Genomic DNA, 24,433 nt, shown 5'->3' with positions numbered 1-24,433 from the left:
TCTCTATTGAGTTAAATCTAAATTCCCCAATACAAGAAATCTGAAATTGTATGGGAAAGCCTTCTTTGCACATAGCTATGTATCATCACCCTATTGATTTTCTCTCTTCACGTAAGTCACCTCATTCTCTGAAGATTCCCAGAAGGCTCACCTTTCTTATTCTTGCTCTCCTTGGCCTTATTCTTCTTGATCAAGTTGGCCATGGGGTCCCCCTCTCTTTCTTTTTCCCTCAGCATCCGATCTAGATCTTCATCATCAATATAGCGGGCCAGAGGCTTTTGCATTTCCTTCATTGCATCCTCCACATTTTGTTGCTGCTGCCGGCGCTGTGCAAGCCTGGACAAAAAGAACCAGGAGTGTCTGCTATCCTGTTTAACATTTCCACTCTTACACTGAGATGTACTGCTACACTTGGAGAACCTCCTCTTTCCAGCAGCCTAGGCCAAATACTGAAAAAGGTAAAATTCTTAGAATACCAACTGGAAGTGTGGAATATATCAGTATCTTAGGAAGGAGACTGAGCACACTGAATTTCCCATTCCCAAAAACAGCTTTGGGGCTTCTCTGGTGGCGCAGTGGTTGAGAATCCACCTGCCAATGCAGGGGACATGGGTTCGAGCCCTGGTCCGGGAAGATCCCACATGCCGCGGAGCAACTAAGCCCATGTGCCACAACTACTGAGCCTGTGCTCTAGAGCCCGCGAGCCACAACTACTGAGACCGCATGCTGCAACTACTGAAGCCCGTGTGCCTAGAGCCCTGCTCCGCAACAAGAGAGGCCACCACAGTGAGAAGCCCGCACACCACAAGGAAGAGTAGCCCCCGCTCGCCACAATAGGAGAAAGCCTGTGCACAGCAACAAAGACCCAACACAGCCAAAACTAAATAAATAAAATAAATAAATTTATTAAAAAAAAAAAAATACAGCTTTGAAGGCAGAAGAATAGAGAAATGACTTCCTCCCGTCACTGCAGTCTTGTTTTTCCTTTCAGTGGTTCTCTTACCCTTTTCCCCACTGAGCATACAGCTCATCTCTCTCCGAGTCCTTCTCCGCTTTTCTCCTCTGCTCTAAACGTTCCAGTTTCAAATTCCTCTTACGACCAAACTTATCTCGAAATACGGTTTCAGCATACTGGAATTCAGCTGCAAAGGAAAATTATACTTTTAAAGATAAACACCAGGTATCAAAATCAGAAATAATATTCTAACAGCTGAAATCAACCACGTGGGGTTCTGATGCTGGATAAGAACCTTCACAGCCAGACTACTAGTAGTCCCTACCAACATCTAAGTGCATATTGGCAATGATCCTGAAAATTAACATTTTTCAAGAAGGAAAAGAACCACTTGAACCCAATGAGAAGTTAAAATAATGCACAAAACCAGAGCTGAAATTTGACAGCAATTAAAACTTTTAAATATCAGGTATAATAAACTACATTAAAAAAAATAAAAGCTACAAGAGCCTCAACTGGTCTCTGCACTTTCACATTTTTACCTTCAAATGCCATGGTCTCTTGGTCCCGTCTCTTGAGCTCCTGCTGCTCTCGCTGTATGTCAGTTAACACCAACCCAGTTTTAGCCCCAGAATACATGTGTGCAGCCTATGCAATGGAAAAGGGAGCATCCAACATTAAGACAATGCAGCAATAGACTCCATGGGTATACACAGGTGTATTTTTGTCTGATAATCAGCAATAACCAAACCAAAAACTCTAGCTTTATATTCTTATTATCAACCACAGGTTTCACAAAATAGAAAAGAAGAAATAAAACTGAATTTCATGGAAAATTAACAGTACTATCAAGTTTAAGAGTAAACAGAAACACAAACCAACAATATGCTAAAGGGAAGGCTAAGCATCGTATTTCTGACTTTTCAGCATATAAACTGCACACATGAAGACTCTCAGGTCACCTGACCAGAAACCTCTATAAAGCTCTAAGCCCTCTGGTAGAGATCAACACTGATAAAATATTTCATTTAAATCACAAAGTCAAGCAAACCTAAGATCCTGAAATTGTGGCTGTATTTCAGGATAATGACAAGATATAACCAAATCGAAACGTCTTACTAAACTCCACTCTGTATCAAGATAACAAACCAACCCACAATCAATGTATATACTTATATCCCGATATCCTTAAACAACGTACTAAATTAAATTTGATTAATATTAAATTGCCCATGGACTAAGCAGATACATAAAAATGTCAAGGAGTCCAGCTGAAACACAGACCTCACTCTGTTCCCCAAAAGAGAAGAACCCTACTTCCTGGGCTAGGGACAGGCTGGTCTACCCTACCAGGACCACATGGGCTACAGAGAAACTTACCTGAAAAGTCTGCGTTAGAGGAAACGTGCACACCACAGGCTCCATCATTCTCTTTCTTAACCAACTCACTGGAATAACACTTTTTTTTTTTAATTAATTTATTTATTTTTGGCTGCGTTGGGTCTTTGTTGCTGCGCGCACGCTTTCTCTAGTTGCGGCCAGTGGTGGCTACTCTTCGTTGCGGTGCACGGGCTTCTCATTGCGGTGGCTTCTCTTGTTGTGGAGCATGGGCTCTAGGCACACGGGCTTCAGTAGTTGCGGCACGTGGGCTCAGGAGTTGTGGCACATGGGCTTAGTTGCTCCGCAGCATGTGGGATCTTCCCGGACGAGGGCTTGAACCCGTGTCCCCTGCATTGGCAGGCGGATTCTTAACCACTGCGCCACCAGGGAAGCTCTGGAATAACACTTCTTTACTAGTACTGGTGTTCTTTACAACACAATTACTCAGGGTTCATGCGGATTTGTTTTGCTAATTCAGGCTTCATCACAGATTTAAAATAATACAAAACACTTATTTCCCAGGTGATATGATTTCTAAAAGTCGTTTTATATTTTAAGTGCCTCTCTTTAAGCTCTGGAGACCTACAGTCCAATTTATAATAGTAAACTGCTTACATTAAATGCTTACTTTGTCCCAGGCACTGTGCTAAGAGCTTTACTTACTGACTCATTTAATTCCCACAAGAACCTTATGAAGTACGTACTACTATTATCCACATTTTAAAGATGAAGAAGCTGAGGCTTAGAGATATTATGTATCTTGCTCAAATCTCACAGATAGTACATATAAGAAGTATGATCCCAATATGTGATGTTTGACACAAGGTTCATGCTCCTAACTCCACTCTGTAAACTACGTTCTCAGTTTATTCGTAAGAAAATAGGAAGTTTCTGTGGACCTATTAAAATGAGATTCATGGAACTGAGAGGATATAAAGGCAGAAGCTCTTTAGGAAATCTGCTATTTGCAAGTTCACCTGGGCTGGGTTAGGCAGTCCTGACTTCAGAGAGAAGAAAAGAGCCCTAGAGGTCCTGTGAGCTAGATTTACTATGCTAACTAAGAGCTACCTCTTCTTGCTTTGGCTTGGATCTCTGGGACTTGTACAGAGCTAAAAGACAGGAGTTACTCTAAGAGAAGATATGGCTCCTGAAAATTCTTACCTTCTTTCCCAGAGGCTGACTCCTTCGAGGTGGAGACAGGTCGGAATCAGAAGATTTGGCCCTCTGTTTCCTCCTTGGTGGAGAGAGGTCAGAATCAGAGTTCCCGTGCCTAGGTCTATTCCGTGGAGGTGACAGATCTGAATCAGAATCCCGGGGCCCTGAACTTTGTTTATGCCGTGGAGGAGAAAGATCTGAGTCAGAGGCTTTCCTACTGTCACTTGGGTAGGAAGAAGAGTCCAACATGTGACTCTGATGTCTCCTGGGTGAAGAGCTTTTATGATATTTCCTATGGCTGGGGGAAGAGCCTGGAAATTAAACAGTAAAGTCTTTAATCCCCTTGGCAGAATCTAAAAAAAGAACTTGTCAGGCTAATGTTCAACATTCATTTAGTCCTCTTGTGAGGAACTATCACTAACCTAAATACAAGTACGAATGACATGGGAGAAGAGCAAAGTGAGAAACAACTTTTAAAACCAATAGGCAGGATGTGGGGTTCTATTCCCAAGTTATTAGTGACTGACTAGCATGTGAGATCTCAACATACTCATCTGTGCCATATATATATATATATACATCTATACATATATATATGTGTATATATATATATATATATTTTAGGTTATTAATCTGTTTTGAGTTTATTTTTGTGTATGGTATTAGGGAGTGTTCTAATTTCTTTCTTTTACATGTAGCTGTCCAGTTTTCCCAGCACCACTTACTGAAGACTGTCTTTTTCTCCATTGTGTATCCTCGCCTCCTTTGTCATAGATTAGTTGACCACAGGTGTGCGGGTTTATCTCTGGGCTTTCTATCCTGTACCATTGATCTATATTTCTGTTTTTGTGCCAGTACCATATTGTCTTGATTACTGTAGCTTTGTAGTATAGTCTGAAGTCAGGGAGTCTGATTCCTCCAGCTCCGTTTTTTTCCCTCAAGATTGCTTTGGCTATTCAGGGTCTTTTGTGTCTCCATACAAATTTTAAGATTTTTTGTTCTAGTTCTGTAAAAACTGCCATTGGTAATTTTATAGGGATTGCACTGAATCTGTAGATTGCTTTGGGTAGTATAGTCATTTTCACAATATTGATTCTACCAACCCAAGAACATGGTATATCTCTCCATCTGTTTGTGTCACCTTTGACTTCTTTCATTAGTGTCTTACAGTTTTCTGAGTACAGGTCTTTGACCTACTTAGGTAGGTTTATTCCTAGGTATTTTATTCTTTTTGTTGCAGTGGTGAATGGGATTGTATCTTTAATTTCTCTTTCTGATCTTTCGTTGTTAGTGTATAGGAGTGCAAGAGATTTCTGTGCATTAATTTTGTATCATGCAACTTTACCAAATTCATTGATTAGCTCTAGTAGTTTTCTGGTGGCACGTTTAGGATTCTCTCTGTAGAGTATCAAGTCATCTGCAAACAGTGACAGTTTTACCTCTTCTTTTCCAATTTGTATTCCTTTTATTTCTTTTTCTTCTCTGATTGCCGTGGCTAGGACTTCCAAAACTATGTTGAATAATAGCAGTAAGAGTGGACATCCTTGTCTTCTTCCTGATCTTAGAGGAAATGCTTTCAGTTTTTCACCATTGAGAATGATGTTTGCTGTAGGTCTGTCGTATATGGCCTTTATTATGTTGAGGTAGGTTCCCTCTATGCCCACTTTCTGGAGGGTTTTTATCATAAATGGGTGTTGAATTTTGTCGAAAGCTTTTCCTTCATCTATTGAGATGATCATATGGTTTTTCTCCTTCAATTTGTTAATATGGTGTATCACATTGATTGATTTGCATAAATTGAATAATCTTGCATCCCTGGGATAAATCCCACTTGATTATGGTATATGATCCTTTTAATGTGCTGCTAGATTCTGTTTGCTAGTATTCTGTTGAGGATTTTTGCATCTATGTTCATCAGTGATACTGGCCTGTAGTTTTCTTTTTTTGTGACATCTTTGTCTGGTTTTGGTATCAGGGTGATGGTGGCCTCACAGAATGAGTTTGGGAGTGTTCCCTCCTCTGCAATATTTTGGAAGAGTTTGAGAAGGATGGGTGTTAGCTCTTCTCTAAATGTTTGATAGAATTCACCTGTGAAGCCATCGGGTCCTGGACTTTTGTTTGTTGGAAGATTTTAAATCACAGTTTCAATTTCATTACTTATGATTGGTCTGTTCATATTTTCTATTTCTTCCTGGTTCAGTATTGGAAGGTTATATACCTTTCTAAGAATTTGTCCACTTCTTCCAGGTTGTCCATTTTATTGGCATAGAGTTGCTTGTAGTAGTCTCTCATGATGCTCTGTATTACTGCAGTGTCTGTTGTAACTTTTCATTTCTAATTTTATTGATTTGAGTCCTCTCCCTCTTTTTCTTGATGAGTCTGGCTGAAGGTTTATCAATTTTATCTTCTCAAAGAACCAGCTTTTAGTTTTATTGATCTTTGCTACTGTTTCCTTTGTTTCTATTTCATTTATTTCTGCTCTGATCTTTATGATTTCTTTCCTTCTACTAACTTTGGGTTTTGTTTGTTCTTCTTTCTCTAGTTCCTTTAGGTGTAAGGTTAGATTGTGTATTTGAGATTTTCCTTGTTTCCTGAGGTAGGATTGTATTGCTATAAACTTTCCTCTAGAACTGCTTTTGCTGCATCCCATAGGTTTTGGATCATCGTGTTTTTGTTGTCACTTGTCTGTAGGTATTTTTTGATTTCTTCAGTGATTTCTTGGTTATTTAGTAATGTATTGTTTAGCCTCCATGTGTTTGTGTTTTTTACAGTCTCTTCCCTGATATTTCTTTCTAATCTCATAGCGTTGTAGTCGGAAAAGATGCTTGATACGATTTCAATTTTCTTAAATTTACTGAGGCTTGATTTGTGACCCAAGATGTGATCTATCCTGGAGACTGTTCCATGTGCACCTGAGAAGAAGGTGTAATCTGCTGTTTTCGGATGGAATATCCTAAAAATATCAATTAAATCTCTCTGGTCTATTGTGTTATTTAAAGCTTGTTATTTCCTTATTAATTTTCTGTCTGGATGATCTGTCCATTGGTGTAAGTGAGGTGTTAAAGTCCCCCACTATTACTGTGTTAGTGTCGATTTCCTCTTTTATAACTGTTAGCATTTGCCTAATGTATTGAGGTGCTCCTATGCTGGCTGCATATATAATTGTTATATCCTTTTCTTGGATTGATCCCTTGATCATTATGTAGTGTCCTTCCTTGTCTCTTGTAACATTTATTTTAAAGTCTATTTTATCTGATATGAGTATTGCTACTCCAGCTTTCTTTTGATTTCCATTTGCATGGAATATCTTTTTCCATCCCCTCACTTTCAGTCTGTATGTGTCCCTAGGTCTGAAGTGGGTCTCTTGTAGACAGCATATATATGGGTCTTGTTTTTGTATCTATTCAGTGAGCCTGTGTCTTTTGGTTGGAGTATTTAGTCCATTCACATTTAAGGTAATTATCGATATGTATGTTCCTATTACCATTTTCTTAATTGTTTTGGGTTAGTTTTTGTAGGTCCTTTTCTTCTCTTGTGTTTCCCACTTACTGAATGAGATCCTTGCTGGGTAGAGTAATGTTGGTTGTAGGTTCTTCCCTTTCATCACTTCAAATATATTTTGCCACTCCCTTCTGGCTTGTAGAGTTTCTGCTGAGAAATCAGCTGTTAACCTTACGGGAGTTCCCTTATATGTTATTTGTCGTTTTTTCCCTTGTTGCTTTTAATAATTTTTCTTTGTCTTTTTTGTCAATTTGATTAGTGTTTTGGCATGTTTCTCCTTAGGTTTATCCTGCCTGGGACTCTCTGCACTTCCTGGACTTGGGTGGCTATTTCCTTTCCCATGTTAGGGAAGTTTTCAACTATAATCTCTTCAAATATTTTCTTGGGTCCTTTCTCTCTCTCTTCTCCTTCTGGGACCCCTATAATGCGAGTGTTGTTGCCTTTAATGTTGTCCCAGAGGTCTCTTAAGCTGTCTTCATTTCTTTTCATTCTTTTTTCTTTATTCTGTTCTGTGGCAGTGAATTCCACCATTCTGTCTTCCAGGTCACTTATCCATTCTTCTGCCTCAGTTATTCTGCTATTGATTCCTTCTAGTGTATTTTTCATTTCAGTTATTGTATTGTTCATCTCTGTTTGTGTGTCCTTTAATTCTTCTAGGTGTTTGTTCCTTAATTCTTCTAGGTCTTTGTTAAACATTTCTTCCATCTCCTTGATCTTTGCCTCCATTCTTTTTCCAAGGTCCTGGATCATCTTCACTATCATTATTCTGAATTCTTTTTCTGGAAGGTTGCCTATCTCCACTTCACTTAGTTGTTTTTCTGGGGTTTTATCTTGTTGCTTCATCTGGTACATAGTCCTCTGCCTTTTCATTTTGTCTGTCTTTCTGTGAATGTGCTTTTCATTCCACAGGCTGCAGAACTGTAGTTCTTCTTGCTTCTGCTGTCTGCCCTCTGGTGGATAAGGCTACCACCTGTGTCATATTTATCCACACATAAAGAGTGGGCAAAAAACAAACTGCGCTCAGGTCTCAGTGGTGTGGTGAAACTTAAAACTACCTGGATTATATTCTCATGTCCTCAGACTAAAGTATAAAAATGTATTTGAATTTAAAAATTAAAATAGTACCTAGGGACAAAAGATGGAGTAAACAAATTTTACCACACAGGTGTGAATCGTAGACATAAGCATCACAAATCACCTTCCCCAAAAGCAACCTGCAATACATATCAACAGTCCTAAAAGCACAGAACCCTCTGACCCAATAAATCAATTTCTATTGTACTTAGTTTCCTAGGAAACAGATCTAGAAGTACTTCAATTCCCCAGAAATCTATCTAGAAGTAGATAAGGAAATAATTCAGAACAGGGCAACCGTTTACGTATAAGGATGTTCATTATGGAATTATAGAAGAAAAGGTTTAGAAATAACCTAAAATACACAATATTAGGGAAATGGTTAAGTAAACGCCAACAAAAATTATATTAACAAAGAGATGTTCTACGACATGGGGAAGATAATGTTAAGTGTAAAAAAAAAGGCAAGATTACACATGCAATATGTACTTACTGCCTAGACAAGTCTCAACTACATCAGAAATGAATAGAAAAAAAAAAGACTAAAAGGACATTGGTTACAACACTAGCAGTGGCTGCCTCTGAATGACAGAATTTTGTATGACCTTTTTCTACATTTCTATGCATTCTATACATGCAACAAACATGTATACAATATCTTTATATGAGGTGGGGAGAATATACAAAAGGATATACAAAAATTTCCTCCCTGCTACTGTAAATTTTTAACTCTCCTCAGCCCAACCTGTCACCACTTCCCTCCAGTTTTTAAAACTTCTCCAAAGCTCCATTCTCATTTCTAAAGATCACAAATACCTAATAAAGCAACTAAAATGTCCAAAAGAAAGTGCCTCGGGAACAAGTCTCTCTCATGGACAATCAAATGCTCACCTTTAGAATCATGCTGCTTACTTCCAAAACGGGATTTTGCTTGCTTTTTCCGTGGAGGAGAGAGTTCTGCATCATATTCATACTTGCTGTTCTTTGGGAGTGATAGATGAGAAGGTCCTGGCCCCTTCCGATGTGGAGAAGTTTTGCTAGAGCTTTCTGGGGCTTTACTGCTTTTGGTTCTGGGCAGTGAATGAGGGACATTAGAAGCCAAGTCAGGGGAATTATGATGGGCCCTCCTGAGCTGTGGTGTGTCCACGGAGTCAAGAGTCCTTCTAGGCTGAGCTGTGTCAGGGGAGCTGTTATGGGCCCTTCTGCGAGGAGAGATATCTGAGGAATTGTGGTGGGCTCTCCTAGGTGGAGATGGATCTGGTGTGTCATGACGGGCCCTCCTAGGAGATACACCTGAAGAATGACGATGAGGCTTCCTGATGGAAGAAGGATCCGGTGAATCATGACGGGCCCTCCTTGGGGGAGATGGGTCTGAGTCATGATAGGCCCTCCTGGGGGGAGATGGATCTGGGGAATCATGACAGACCCTCCTAGGAGGAGATGAATCCGGGGTATCATGACGGACCCTCCTAGGATGCAATGAATCCGGGGTGTCATGACAGACTGTCCTAGGAGGAGATGAATCCAGGGGGTCATGACGGACCCTCCTGGGAGAAGATGAATCCGGGGTGTCATAACAGACCCTTCTAGGAGGAGATGAATCCAGGGTGTCATGACGGACCCTCCTAGGAGGAAACGAATCCAGGGTATCATGATGGACCCGCCTAGGAGGAGATGAATCCGGGGTATCATGACGGAAATGTCTGTGTGAGGGTAGATCTTCATTGTGGCCTAAACACAAATAGCAAAGAGTCAGATTCCTACAAGTGCTCTGTTCACCCTTGTAACCAAAGTTTCAAAAGATGCCCCCGGCAGGATACATCTCAAAACTCTTCAGAAAGCCCAAAAGGTATGCACAACTCTTACTTAGGGGTAGTAAACCAGCACTCATGTATATCCTAAGAATAATCTCTCATGTTTGCCTAACAAGTCATAAATCTGCAAAGCATTTTAAATGTATTTTTCATGTTACATCTTGTTAGGTAAGCAGGGCAGGTATCCTTGCTTTACAGACACGAAAACACAGACTCCAAGGAACTAAGTGATTTCTTACCTAGGGGTCATAGCTACTAAGATGAAGAGATAGGCTAGAACTCCAGCCTTCTAACCCCCAATCCAATGTTCTTCCCAAAACCTTATTTGTACAGAGTTCCCCATCAGAAGCTCCTACTGATATTTAGCCTAGATAATTCATAGTTTGTATCCACTCTTCTTTCAAAAGGCAAATTGACTAAATCTGTGCTGCATCAAAATGAAATGCTGTTAACTATTTAACCCATGCCATTGTGCTCTTTATTAGAGTTGGGGAGAGCACCAGAAAGAAAGGATCAGCGTTTACTGATCACCTACTGCATGCCCATTATTTATATAGATTATCTCATTTAATTCTCATAACAAGCGTAGGAGATAAACACCGTCATCCTTATTTTATAGATGAAGAAGTTGATACTCAGCAAGATTAAGTAGTTTGCCAAAGTCATCCTGCTAGTAAGTGGTGGAATGAATATCCAAATCCAGATTTGTTTTTGACTCCAGAGTCCATGTGCAATCTTTGAAAAGGAAAGCATTTGAGACTTTCAATATTCAAAGGCATAACAGAATGAAATGTTTATAGCAAATCAGGACAGTTCCAAAATCCAGTTTCTCTTCTCCCTCTATTTCTTATCACTGATCTCCCTAAACAAATAAAATACAAACACAAATAAAAGTTGGGTAGGACCCAATGAATACTTGTTAAATGGATGAATGAAACGAAGTCAACTCCTTTACTTTGGAGAATAGGATCCTCTGACTGGAATCCACCCCTCAGAGAAAAGTATTGATATCTGTGGGGTACCTGACAGTAAATCTAATCCACGAGGTTGATAAATTCCATGATATTTATAAAAAGGAAGTAAGGGTCAGAGATCAGTCAGGATATTTCCAGTAACAAATGGGCCAGTGAGGACGAGGCAAATGAAAAACAACTATGCACGTTTATGTTTGTGTGTGTGTGTGTCTGTGTGTCACTTCCTAGACCTACAGATATGGAAATCAGAAGATTCTCTCTGAAAAAAAGATTGTGAAGAAGACTGGAAACACAACCACAGGATAAGGCAGAAAATAATAGATATGAGTGAACAGGATTCTGATAAAATAATACTGATAATAAAGTTTTCATTCATAAAACATAATAATAATGTACTAAAAATTGAGGCAAAGGTGATCACTAACCAATAGCCAATTGTCACTTTTATTATGCATTTTTTTCTAATCAGGATTTTAGGATAATTAACCTAAAGGCACAAAGTATAACACAGAAAGAATAAATCCTGTTTAGGAGTTAATTCTTCTACCCTCCATATGTGAAAGGGAACAAGCATCAAGGGTAAACAGGAGTTAACTATCAAGAAGCAAGATCCTTGCTTATGTAAGAATGGAACAGAGAGGGTAAAAATCAGCACTCTTCCACTGGCCACACAGAGCCCAAATGACTGCTGGGACCAGGGCTGTGACTCAGTGGGACCAAGTATTTCTTAGTCTGTGTCCCTTAGTAAGCAGACCTACCACCAAGTTTTTGGAAAAGGGGAAATGACTGCTAAGCCCCAAGTGATGATTTACCAAAGAGCAGTAAGCTGTAAGAATCAAATACCTATTAGCAATTCAAGAAATATGTCTTAATGGCAACTCTTTGTGCTGGGCAGAGGGAATACTAGGGCAAATAAGACTAGGTCTCATTTCTGCTCAGACATAACAAATGTACTTTATCAAACTCTCAAGAACTCAAAAAATGTTTTAAATAGAGAGTTAAATTACTAGCCCAGGGAGAGGGTGTAGAGTGGCAAATGGAGGATAATGTGCTGCAAAATACCAATAATTAAGGGAAGAACAAAGAAAGATTTATTAATACAAAAAAGAGGATAGAAAACATTGATCCTTGGCCCATACACGTGTCACTTCAACCTGGGAGAGGACAGAGGTTGCTTTAGTCTCCAAATTCTGTTCCTCAGATTCTCGTAAACTCCTCCAAATATATACTAAATGCTCTCCTATTCTGGGCCAGAAAGGAGTGGGTGCTGAAAGACACCCAAATGAGTCACTTCCTGACCTCAGTAACCCTAACACCAAAATATAAGAAAAAGTGGAATACTTGGTCTCTCAGTTCTCATATCTTACTACCTCTGAAAAAGTTCCAAATTCTTTTTCACTATATTTTTCAGGATCAGTGACACACTAAAATAAACTATGCATTCCTCTAAAAAGAAAAGTGTAGGACAGAAAAAAAAGGCTTCCCTCAAATCCAACAATACATAAAAAGGATCATACGCCATGATCAAGCATGATCAAGTTGGATGCAATCCAAGGTCACAAAGGATGGTTCAACATACACAAATCAAATCAATCAGTGTGATACACCACATTAACAAAAGGAAAGACAAAAACACATGATCATTTCAGTAGACAAAGAAAATGCATTTGACAAAATCCAACACTCATTCATGACAAAAACTCTCACCAAAGTGGGTAGAGAGGGGACATATCTCAACATAATAAAAGCCATTTATGACAAACCCACAGCCAATTGTCACTTTTGTTATGCATTTTTTTCTAATCAGAATTTTAGGATAATTAACCTAAAGGCACAAAGTATAACACTTCTTTTTCCTACTATATATCACAGGGAACTATATTCAATATCCTGTAATAAATCACAATGGAAAAGAATATAAAAAAGAATGTATATATAACTGAATCACTCTGGTGTACAGCAGAAATTAACACAACACTGTAAATCAACTATACTTCAATTTTAAAAAAAAAGAGACACTTCTGAGTAAGAGATAAGTAACCACCAGGAAGAACACTTCAATAGTTTTACACAGAGATAATACTTTAAGGAAGAATTATAAAAGTGTCTACAAAGGCCCCCCAGGCTATGTAGTTCAAATGTCAAAAGGTCTAAAGCCATCTCCATTCAGTGGGCCTGATTTGTATGAAAAAGCAAATGTGCAGTTTTATGTAAAGAAATAAACATATTGTGTCTTGATGTGAACCAAGCAGCAATGCTATTTTGCAGTTCACACTTTCTAGCTCAGCAAACCATTTACACACAGGATTATATTCATATTGAAAAAAATCTTTTGTCTAGGTGATGTGATTACCTTTGACAACTGGCACTTACTTCATGGTCAGTGGAGCTATAATACTCAACAATGAAAAACTGAAAGCTTTCCCACTGAATTCAGGAATAAGACAAGGATGCTCACTCTCACCACTTCTATTCAACATAGTATTAGAAGTCCTAGCCACAGTAATCAGACAAGAAAAAGAAATAAAACCTATCCAAATTGGAAAGAAAGAGGTAAAACTGTCACTATTTGCAGATGACATGATACTCTACATAGACAACCCTAAAGCCACCACACAAAAATGATTAGAACTAATAAATGAATTCAGCAAGGTAGCAGGATATAAGATTAATATACAGATATCTGTTGCATTTCTTTACACTAACAATGAAACATCAGAAAGAGAAGATTAAAAAAAAAAATCCTGTTTAAAATAGCGTTAAAAAAAAATTACCTGGGAATAAACTTAACCAAGGAAGTGAAAGACCTATATGCTGAAAACTATAAATCACTGACAAAGCAAACTGAAGATGATTCAAAGAAATGGAAAGATATTCTGTGCTCTTAGATTGGAAGAATTAATATTGTTAAAATGGCCATACTACCCAAAGCAATCTACAGATTTAATGCAAACCCTATTGAAGTACCCATGACATTTTTCGTAGAAGTAGAACAAATAATCTTAAAATTTATACTGAACCACAAAAGACCCAGAATTGTGAAAGCAATCATGAGAAAAGAAGAATCAAGCTGGAGGTATAACCCTCCCAGACTTCAGACTATGCTACAAAGCTACAGTAATAAAAACAGCATGGTACTGGCACAAAAACAGACACATAGATCACTGGAACAGAATAGAGAGCTAGAAATAAACCCACACACCTATGGTCCATTAACCTATGACAAAGGAGGCAAGAATATATAATGGAGAAAAGACAGTCTCTTCAACAAGCGGTGCTGGGAAAACCAGACAGCCAAATGTGAAACAATGAAATTAGAACATTCCCTCACACCATATACAAAGATAAACTCAAATGGTAAAGACCTAAATGTAAGGCCTAAAACCACAAAACTCCTAGAAGAGAACATAGGTGAAACATTCTTTGACATAAATCGTAGCAATATTTTCTCAGCTCAGTCTCCTTAGGCAAAAGAAATAAAAGCAAAAATAAACAAATGGGACCTAATTACACTTAAAAGGTTTTGCACAACAAAGGAAACCATCAACAAAACGAAAAGACAACCTATGGAATGGGAGAAAATATTTGCAAATGACGCAACCAATAAGGCGTTAATATCCAAAATACACAACCAGCTCATACAACTCAATATCAAAAAAAGACCCAATCAAAAAATGGGAAGAAGACCTGAATAGACATTTTTCCAAAGAAGACATACAGATGGCTAAAAGGCACATGAAAAGATGCTCAACATCCCTAATTATTAGAGAAATACAAATCAAAACCACAATGACGTATCACCTCACACCTGTCAGAATGGCTATCATCAAAAAGTCTACCAATAACAAATGTTAGAGAGGATGTGGAAAAAAGGGAACCCTCCTCCACTGTTGGTGGGAATGTAAATTGGTACAGCCACTGTGGAAAACAGTATGGAGGCTCCTTAAAAAACTAAAAATAGAACTACCATATGATCCAGCAATTACACTCCTGGGTGTATATCTGGAAACAATAAAAACACTAATTCAAAAAGATACATGCACCCCAATGTTCACAGCAGCACTATTTCTATAGCCAAGACATGGAAACAACCCAAGTGTCCATCAAGAGACTATTGGTTTAAGAAGCTGCAGGACACACACACACACACACACACACACACACACACAGACACACATACACACACCTAAATATTACTCAGCCATAAAAAAGAATGAAATATTGCCACTTGCAGCAACATGGATGGACCCAGAGAATATCATACTAAGTAAGTCAGACAGAAAAAGACAAATATTATATGATATAATTTATATGTGGTATCTAAAAAATAATACAAATGAATCTATATACAAAACAGAAACAGACTCACAGACATAGAAAACAAACTTATGGTTACCAAAGGGGAAGGGGGGAAGGGGTAACTTAAGAGTATGGGATTAACAGATACAAACAACTGTACCTAAAACAGATAAGCAACAAGGATTTACTGTATAGCACAGGGAACTATATTCAATATCTTGTAATAACCTATAATGGAAAATAATCTGAAAAAAATATATATATATATATCTGAATCACCTTGCTGTACACCTAGAACTAACACAGTCTTGTAAACTATACTTCAATTAAAAAAGAAAAAAAAAAAAAGGCTTCTCCTATAAATGGGAAATTCAGATTTACCGATTGTTGGAACTCACCTCCCAGAAGCTTCCATTTGGCACTGGAACGAAAGGCTTCCATCTGCTTTACCTCTTCTGGCCGCTCATCCACAAACTCAGCCACCTGTGGGAGTCAGAACAATACGTTAAGGAAATCCACAGGATCCAGCCAAGTAGCACTGTTGTTGTCTCAAGAACCTGAAGCTATGACTATTCCATTCCTAATAATACACGGCACATGAAGACCCAAAACGGCCATGAAGAAACCGGTACTGGTCCTCAGTTACATTTGCTCCATAAACCTGTGATTGTCACTGGATGGTTTAATTATAGATCTTTCTCTGACTAATCAACTTCCCTCCAGAGGTTAATTTCTTTCATTACAAACCTTCTTATTAATGTGCCAGGTATACAACTGCCACTTGTAAGCTAAAAGCTAAACTCCTTTTACCCTTTTACTTTTACATTCAGAGTGAAAACACAGGCAGGTTTCCTGTCATCCTATCATTCATTAAGGGCTTTGGACTCCTTATGAAAACTTTCTTCTTGTAGGTAGTCACAATGACAGTTTTTCTAGTATCCAACCAAAAGAAGTCACTAAAATGTACACAGACTCATAGAATCTTTAAGGGATAAGACCATATTTCATATCATCCAAATTCCCAAACAAATCTGGAAACTTCTCTACAGTATCCTTGATAAATGATCACTCATGTAGTCCCTCCCTGACAGGGAACTAATTCACTGACATGGAACTCATGTTACAAGGCAGTCCACTGCATTTTGGGGCTAGAAAGTTCTTAGTTTCATTGGACCCATATCTACCTTCTTATAACTTCTTTTCATCCACCCTAGACCCACCTCTGATGCAACTGATCCCCTTTCCACATGATAGACCTTCCAAGATGGCTGGCATAATAAATTCTAATTACACAGTAGCAACTATGAGCAAGGCACTGTGTTTTGTGCTTTACTTATATTATCTCACTTAATCCTCACAAAAGCCCTGGAAAGAAAGGCTCCACACTACTAAGAGCAAACTATGGCTCAGAGAAGTTAAGTAACTTTCTCAACCTAGCAAGTGGCAGAACTGAAACTCAAACCCAGGTTTGAATTCCCCTCTACTTCTTCTCTTCTCCCAAACAAGACATAAATCTTTGACATAAATCGTAGCAATATTTTCTCAGCTCAGTCTCCTTAGGCAAAAGAAATAAAAGCAAAAATAAACAAATGGGACCTAATTACACTTAAAAGGTTTTGCACAACAAAGGAAACCATCAACAAAACGAAAAGACAACCTATGGAATGGGAGAAAATATTTGCAAATGACGCAACCAATAAGGCGTTAATATCCAAAATACACAACCAGCTCATACAACTCAATATCAAAAAAAGACCCAATCAAAAATGGGAAGAAGACCTGAATAGACATTTTTCCAAAGAAGACATACAGATGGCTAAAAGGCACATGAAAAGATGCTCAACATCCCTAATTATTAGAGAAATACAAATCAAAACCACAATGACGTATCACCTCACACCTGTCAGAATGGCTATCATCAAAAAGTCTACCAATAACAAATGTTAGAGAGGATGTGGAAAAAAGGGAACCCTCCTCCACTGTTGGTGGGAATGTAAATTGGTACAGCCACTGTGGAAAACACTATGGAGGCTCCTTAAAAAACGAAAAATAGAGCTACCATATGATCCAGCAATTCCACTCCTGGGTATATATCCAGGAAAAAATAAAAACACTAATTCAAAAAGATACATGCACCCCAATGTTCACAGCAGCACTATTTCTATAGCCAAGACATGGAAGCAACCAAAGTACCCATCAACAGACAACTGAACCATCATTCTTCATATAACCTAGTTTTGAGATCTCTCACTGGGCATTAAAAACACAGGCTTTCAAACAAGATGGGGTTTCCCTGGTGGCACAGTGGTTAAGAATCCGCCTGCCAATGCAGGAGACACGGGTTCGAGACCTGGTCTGGGAACATCCCACATGCTGCGGAGCAACTAAGCCCGTGCGCCACAACTACTGAGTCTGCACTCTAGAGCCCGCGAACCACAACTACTGAGCCCGCATGCCACAACTACTGAAGCCCGTGTGCCTAGAGCCCGTGCTCCACAACAAGAGAAGCCACCTCAATGAGAAGCCCGCGCACCACAACAAAGAGTAGCACCCGCTCGCCGCAACTAGAGAAAAGCCTGCATGCAGCAACAAAGACCCAATGCAGCCCAAAATAAATAAATAAATAAATTTATTAAAAAAAAACATGATGAATTGAGATCTAAATTCCCAGCTTTGCCCCTTAATATTTGTACAACCTTTGGCAAATTATTCTAAGCCTCAATTTCCTCATTTGTAAAAGCAGGATCAAAGGATTGCTATGAGGATTCAACAGATAATTCATGTAAGCTTAGCAGTGCTTGGTACATGGTAAATTACACCTATTAATCTTGTGCTGCCTCTATTACTGTGGTTGTCCTAATTATTGGTTGTGATAATCTTGGAGTAACAAAAATGAATTCAATAATCAAGGTCTGTTGTAACAAGCATAGAGTCTAGCAGTGGGGTTAAAGCTTCCCTTCTTTAGGTTTTGGGGCAATCATAAGAGCAAAAGACAATATTATGAAGCAAAATTAACAGACCTGACTAGAAAAAATCAAAATTTTTAAATGTCAAAAACTATTATAAATGAAGAGGCCAATGACAAAATATACCTATGGCGTGTAAAACAGATAATATATTCCTATTATACAAATATCAAATAAATCAATGAAAAAAATTAAAACTCCAATTTTCTAAAAAAATGGACAAATACAAGAAGTTCATAAAATACAAAAGCCCAATAAACATATGAAAAATCATTCATTTTACTATTTTTCAAAGAAACTGGATACCACTGTTCACCTGCCAAATTGACATAGGTTTGCAGTTGTTTTTGTTGATGTGAATAATGCTCCAATATTGATGAAGAAATGGGGAAACTGACATTCCCATACACCTCTAGTGGGAGTGTAAATTCATACCACCTTTTGGAAAGCAATATGGGAAACACCTCAAAATGACCATACTCTCTAACCTATTGATTTCACTTCATAGGAATAAAGAAATAAATGGATTCTTACAATGATTTATGTCCAAAATGTTTATTAAATCATTATGATATTTTAAAACAGGAACAACCCCCCATACAGCCAGTAATAAGACAGATTAAATTAATATGTATATTGAACTACTATGCAACCATTAAAAGTCACATTCTCAAAGAATACTTTAAAGTCTTACTGAAGTACTGACAACATACTATTAAGTGAAAGAGCAGGCTCCAAAGCCATATGTATAGTATAATCCCAATTATACTTGAAAAAATAAATAAAATACAAGTATTACAATCTATGAATTAAAGCATCTAAACACTAGCAGTTGTTATCTCTGGATGGTCACAGTAAAAGTGATTATTATATTCTTTTTAAAACTTAAACGTTCTTACAATTACAAAATATTCTATAATAAACATGTATTGCTTTCATAAAATAAAAAAATAGGGCTCCCTGGGTGGCACAGTGGTTGAGAGTCTGCCTGCCAATGCAGGGGACACGGGTTTGAGCCCCGGTCCGGGAGGATCCCACAGGCCGCAGAGCAACTGAGCCTGTGCGCCACAGCTACTGAGCCTGTGCTCTAGAGCCCGCGAGCCACAACTACTGAGCCCACGTGCCACAACTACTGAAGCCCGTGCGCCTAGAGCCCGTGCTCTGCAACAAGAGAAGCCACCGCGATGAGAAACCTGCGCACCGCAATGAAGAGTAGCCCCCGCTCGCCACAACTAGAGAAAGCCTGCGTGCAGCAACGAAGACCCAACACGGCCAAAAAAAAATGAATAAATAAAATTAATTAATTAATTTATAAATAAATAAATAAAATTTAAAAATAACAACAAATGTTATAAACATTAACTAGGTTTCAGTAATTCATTCTGACTGAAACTAAATTGGCTCCTTATGATCACTATTTCCCTTCTAATTACTAACAAACCGTCTTTTTTTTTTTTTTTTAAGAATTTTGGTAGGAACTTTATAAATTTATTTATTTATGCTGTGTTGGGTCTTCGTTTCTGTGTGAGGGCTTTCTCTAGTTGCGGCGAGCGGGGGCCACTCTTCATCGCGGTGCGCGGGCCTCTCACTATCGTGGCCTCTCTTGTTGCGGAGCACAGGCTCCAGACGCGCAGGCTCAGTAGTTGTGGCTCACGGGCCTAGTTGCTCCGCGGTATGTGGGATCTTCCCAGACCGGGGCTCCAACCCGTGTCCCCTGCATTGGCAGGCAGATTCTCAACCACTGCGCCACCAGGGAAGCCCCCCAAACCGTCTTTTAAATAATCTATCAATATTATAGAATATGCTGGGGATTAACATTAAACACACTCATCTGGAATTCACCTTTACAACCTTTTAGTATAATACAGCCTATCAACAGCTCTCCTTTTCACCTCGTTTCTCAGCAATTCTGAGCAAAGTTTCCATGACCATACCAATGCTAACTTATTTGCCTATGCTTTTACCCACCTGGCTCTTACTCATCCTTTAAAATTCAATTCAGATATTTCCATCCTTCATGGAATTTCCCAGTGGGATAAAAAGTGTGCTATCTCCCTTGTGTTCTAATAGCACTTGGTACATATGTGAACTCTATCTCCAACATTCATCATATTGTCATTTGAAATTCAGTCTCCCATTGTAGAGTATGACCTGTAAAGTACAGACACTATGTTCTCTTAATCTACATATCTCCTGTACTTAGGCAAGAGCATATAATTTAAAGCTTAGTTGAATCGGAATAAAATGAGCAATTAAAAAGTTTCCTTTGATTGAACCTGAACGTTATTTTTAAGGTACGTTCCAACAAATTGAACCATGGCGAATTCTAATCATGGCTCTATCACTGACACTGAGGAATCCTGCCTCTCTGTGATCAGTTCCCATTTCCAGGCAGATGGAGCCCTCCATATACAAAGACTGTGTATAGGCATCAGCAAAGAAGACTACTTTAAAATAGCTCCTGGAAAGTGTCACCTCTTCTCTGCCCTCAACTTTCCCCCTTACTAATCTACCCTGCACTGGGAGTCGAGATTGAGAGGCTTGCATTTCAAAGTCCTCACAGCCTCAAAAGATACACACCACAGGCAAATCTCCATCATCTTCCTCTTCCTCCTTTTCTGTTTTAGTGGTTGACATAGATGTCCAGCTCACGTCATCATCCACAATCCGCATTCTAAATGTGAAAAATAAAAAGATCAAAAGAGAAGAAACATTTTTGGATAACAGCCTACAAACACTTATCTTTGGTTTTAGGCTAAAACTCAAAATCCTACAAGATCTATGGTCCATTCTTTGCCAATACGGCCAACTTCATCTTGTACCACTGCCTCCTCAGTTCACTACTCACTAGTCATCTTTTGGTGCCTAGAATGAGCCAAATTCCTTTCCGTATCAGTTTCATGTCTCAGTTCCTTCCCTCTGCCTGACCTACTCTTCTCATTCTTTACTGGGAAACTCTTACACATTCTTAAAATCCTAGCATATATATAACTTCCTTCACAGACCTTCCAATACTATTTCACTTACCTCCCCCAACTAAGAACCCCTGTTAACTCATTCTTGGAATACTTTATCACAAAGGAAATAAATCAACCAGTTGTGTAATTAGTTGTTTAAAGGCTGTATCCCCATTAAACTATAAGCTCCATCAGAGTAGGGACTATGCCTCTCTCACTCACAGTGATATCCTCAACACCCTGCAAAAACTGGCATAGGAAGTACTCAATAAATGTTTGTTACATGGATAAACTACGGTTGAGTCCAAATAATAACAATGCCATGATGTAAACAGTTATTATTAACAGTTACTATTTGAAAAGGCAAGATCACTTATCACAACAACCATTTAATAAAAGTGATATCATTCAGAATTACTCTCATTTTTAAAGATGAAAAAACTGACGCTTAGACAGATGAAATATCTTGCCCAAGGCCACACAGCCCATAAAGTGGCACAGCTAGGACTTATCAGTGTTACTCCAAAGCTCAAGTTAATTTCACTACATGGCACTGCCTCCAAGGAATCCACACAAGTCAGAGGGGACAGAAAGCAAGAATAACACGACAACCAAACCAGGAGAGGAAATGGATTAGTTCTTCGGAACTACTTGACTTTATTGGGTATATTATTAGTTTCCTAGGGCTGCCTAACAAAGTACCACAAACTGGGTGGCTTAAAACAACAGAAATGTATTCTCTCACAGTTCTGGAGGCTTCAAGTCTGGAATCAGGTGTCTGCAAGGCAATGCCCGCCAGTAAGGCTCTAGGGAAAGACCTTTCCTTGACTCTTCGAACTTCTGGTAGTCCCTACTGTCAGCATAAAACCAGTCCAGTCTCAGCCTCCATCTTCACGTGGTAGTTTTCCCTATAAGTCTGTTTCTGTATCCAAATTTCCCTTTTCTTAAAAGGACACCAGTCATATTGGATTTAGCGCCCATCCTAACCCACTATGACCTCATCTTAACTAATTACAACAGCAAAGACCCTATTTCTAAACAATGTCACATTCTGAGGTTCTGGGTGGACATGCCTTGGAGGGAAGGGGCACTATTCAACCCAGTACACTGGGCCACATAAGTTTTCTCGTTTGAAAAGTGGGGGTAACAAAAATATCTACTTCATGGTACTGTTATGAAGCTTAAATAAATCGTTTAGGTCTAAAGTACTTAGAACGGTGCCTAGCACATGACAAGAACTGTATAAGCGTTAGTTGTTATTGTTAGTAGTAGTAGAAAGAGTAACAGGAAGTGAGCATAGGTCTCCGACTCAGGACCGGAGTCCTTGGCATTGGAGAATCCCCACCGACATGTTCTGGGCCCTTAATATCCACGCACAGAACCTCTGAATTCGCTTCACCACTTTAGTCTCAGGGCACAATATTCATTCTCTGCGGGAGAGGACGGAATGCTACAAAGGCGGGAAAAGAGTAATGAAAGTTACAGCCGGGCCTGAATACGTCGAAGACACTGCCCAGGGGCGCGAGGAGCGGTCTGAGCGGACTCCGGGCTCAGGCAGCGCCGGGCGAGCAGTCAAGGGCGCTGGGCCCCTCGGGGCCGCCGGCGAGGAGCCCAGGAAGAGCCGGGCCGAGAGCGGAGCTGGGAAGATTAGGGGCGGCGAGCCGCGCGGACCCCGCCCCGCCAGGGCCAACTCACCCCTTGCCGCCGGCCCCGCCAGTCTTCGGCCGCTTTTTGCGACGCTTGCGACCGGACTCAGGGCCCCCGTCGACGCCGGCATCTGCCCCAGACAAGTAACGCTTCAGATATTCTGCCTTGGAGAGCGGCGGAGCTGCCGCCATGGCAGCGGCGAAGGCCGGGAGACGGATCGACGCTGAGGACAAAATGCTTAAACGCGAAACGGACAGCGAGAACTCTGGGAGGCGGGACCAAGACCGGAAGTGGCGGAGGGTGTTTGGACCGGCCAGGGTGTCTCGTGTGAGCTTTTGCGGGCTTACGAGGGACACGCGCACCTTGGGGGCCCACTCTACATCCCTCTGACGGGGCAATCGTGTTTCTTATCTTTGTCCATTCTGTCATTAAACAGACCATGCAGCAAGCGCTGTTGTAGCCGCGAGGCTACAGCCACGACTCCAACAAGATCTCTGCCCCCAGCAGCTTCAGAAGCACCAGAGAGCAGTAGTTAGGAACGTGGGCTCTGGAGCTGCAGTGCATCTCAGTTTGAGTTCTGCTTCCATAACTTCCTAACTGTACGACCTTGGGCAACATACTTAACAAAATGGGGATAATAATGACACCGAACTCAATGGTTGCAAGGACTAGGATAATATTACTGTGTAAAGTGCTTTGAACAGCATCTGGCATAGTGTGTCAGTTATTTTTATTAGTATGTTTAGGTGGAGAGAAATCTGCTTTAATAGGCTTTCAAGAACTATTCAACAGAGGAAGTCAGGAATTCCAAACCCAATATAATTACTATGAGAAATATGGAGGTTTCTAACCTATGTATCTCACCCACATTTGATATTGGTTGCCCCTAGCTATCTCTTGCGTAGAATATTTCCAATGAAAATGACCTGGATCTATTTTCAGCATGGCAAGAGAGAAGCTAGAGAGATTGAATTTTTTTTTTTTTTTGTCATTCAGTCTTTTATTTTTTAAAACTCAGGTAATTTATTTTTTGGCCAGGCAGCATGCCTGGTTCACCGACCAGAGATGGAACCTGCGCCCCCTGCAGTGGAAGCGGAGTCTTAACCACTGGACCGCCAGGGAAGTCCCTAGAGAGACTGAATTCTAATGCTCAAGTTTAGGGAGAAGACTTTTCTTCTTGTGGGCATTAAGAGCTTTACTTGAATTATCTCATTTAACCCTCACATTTCTCAGATGCTTTTATTATCCTTACCTTACAGATGAGAAAACTGAAGCTTGGAGAGGTTAAGTCGCCCAACTTCACACAGCCAGAACATATGACCCTTGGGAGCAGAGGCTACCAAAGTGGGGTGCAAGACGTAATCCAAATTTCTTGAAAAAGCATTAGATTGCGTATTTTACTTATCTCACCATATGTTAAATTTTTGTCACTGTTTTAAGGTTTATTAGTCAATAAAGTATTGTTATACTTTATAAATAAATACGCCTATCTTGGAACACATGTTCAGAAAATATACATAACAAAACAGGTTTGGAGATCACTGCCCTGAAGCATGAACTTTTAACCACTGGGCTACACTGCGTGGTCACAGCACAGGCCCAGGAGTAAGAGCAGGCTGGGTGTCTCAGGGCCTGTGAGAAGGGGGCACTGGACTGATAGGGCTTCACTAGCTGCAGGGCCCCACAGGTCTCCCATCCACAGCCCTGCCTT

The 24,433-nt window shown here is 39.7% G+C and overlaps 1 protein-coding gene across 3 annotated transcripts in view; it reads right to left on the bottom strand.

The window, feature by feature from the left end:
- The window catches only part of BUD13 (BUD13 homolog), a 35,215-nt gene extending 12,285 nt beyond the window's left edge, over positions 1-22,930 (bottom strand). The window contains exons 1-8 of one of the 3 annotated variants that reach the window (XM_036861778.1): positions 22,771-22,930; positions 20,699-20,792; positions 15,551-15,635; positions 8,957-9,796; positions 3,497-3,801; positions 1,498-1,603; positions 1,004-1,142; positions 152-336 (exon numbers count right to left, since the gene is read on the bottom strand). In XM_036861778.1, coding sequence (XP_036717673.1) covers positions 152-336; positions 1,004-1,142; positions 1,498-1,603; positions 3,497-3,801; positions 8,957-9,796; positions 15,551-15,635; positions 20,699-20,792; positions 22,771-22,913 — 1,897 coding nt within the window. In that variant the 5' untranslated portion in view covers positions 22,914-22,930. Of the gene's footprint in view, positions 1-151; positions 337-1,003; positions 1,143-1,497; positions 1,604-3,496; positions 3,802-8,956; positions 9,797-15,550; positions 15,636-20,698; positions 20,793-21,820; positions 22,037-22,770 lie in introns of those variants that run through there. The other 2 variants (XM_036861779.1, XM_036861780.1) reach the window with 2 other exon arrangements.
- Positions 22,931-24,433: the final 1,503 nt, after the last annotated feature.

This window comes from Balaenoptera musculus, chromosome 8, assembly GCF_009873245.2.
Source record: "Balaenoptera musculus isolate JJ_BM4_2016_0621 chromosome 8, mBalMus1.pri.v3, whole genome shotgun sequence".
Lineage (NCBI taxonomy): Eukaryota > Metazoa > Chordata > Mammalia > Artiodactyla > Balaenopteridae > Balaenoptera > Balaenoptera musculus.
The sequence above is the reverse complement of the archived record's forward strand: the minus strand, read 5'-3'. Positions and strand labels throughout refer to the sequence as shown.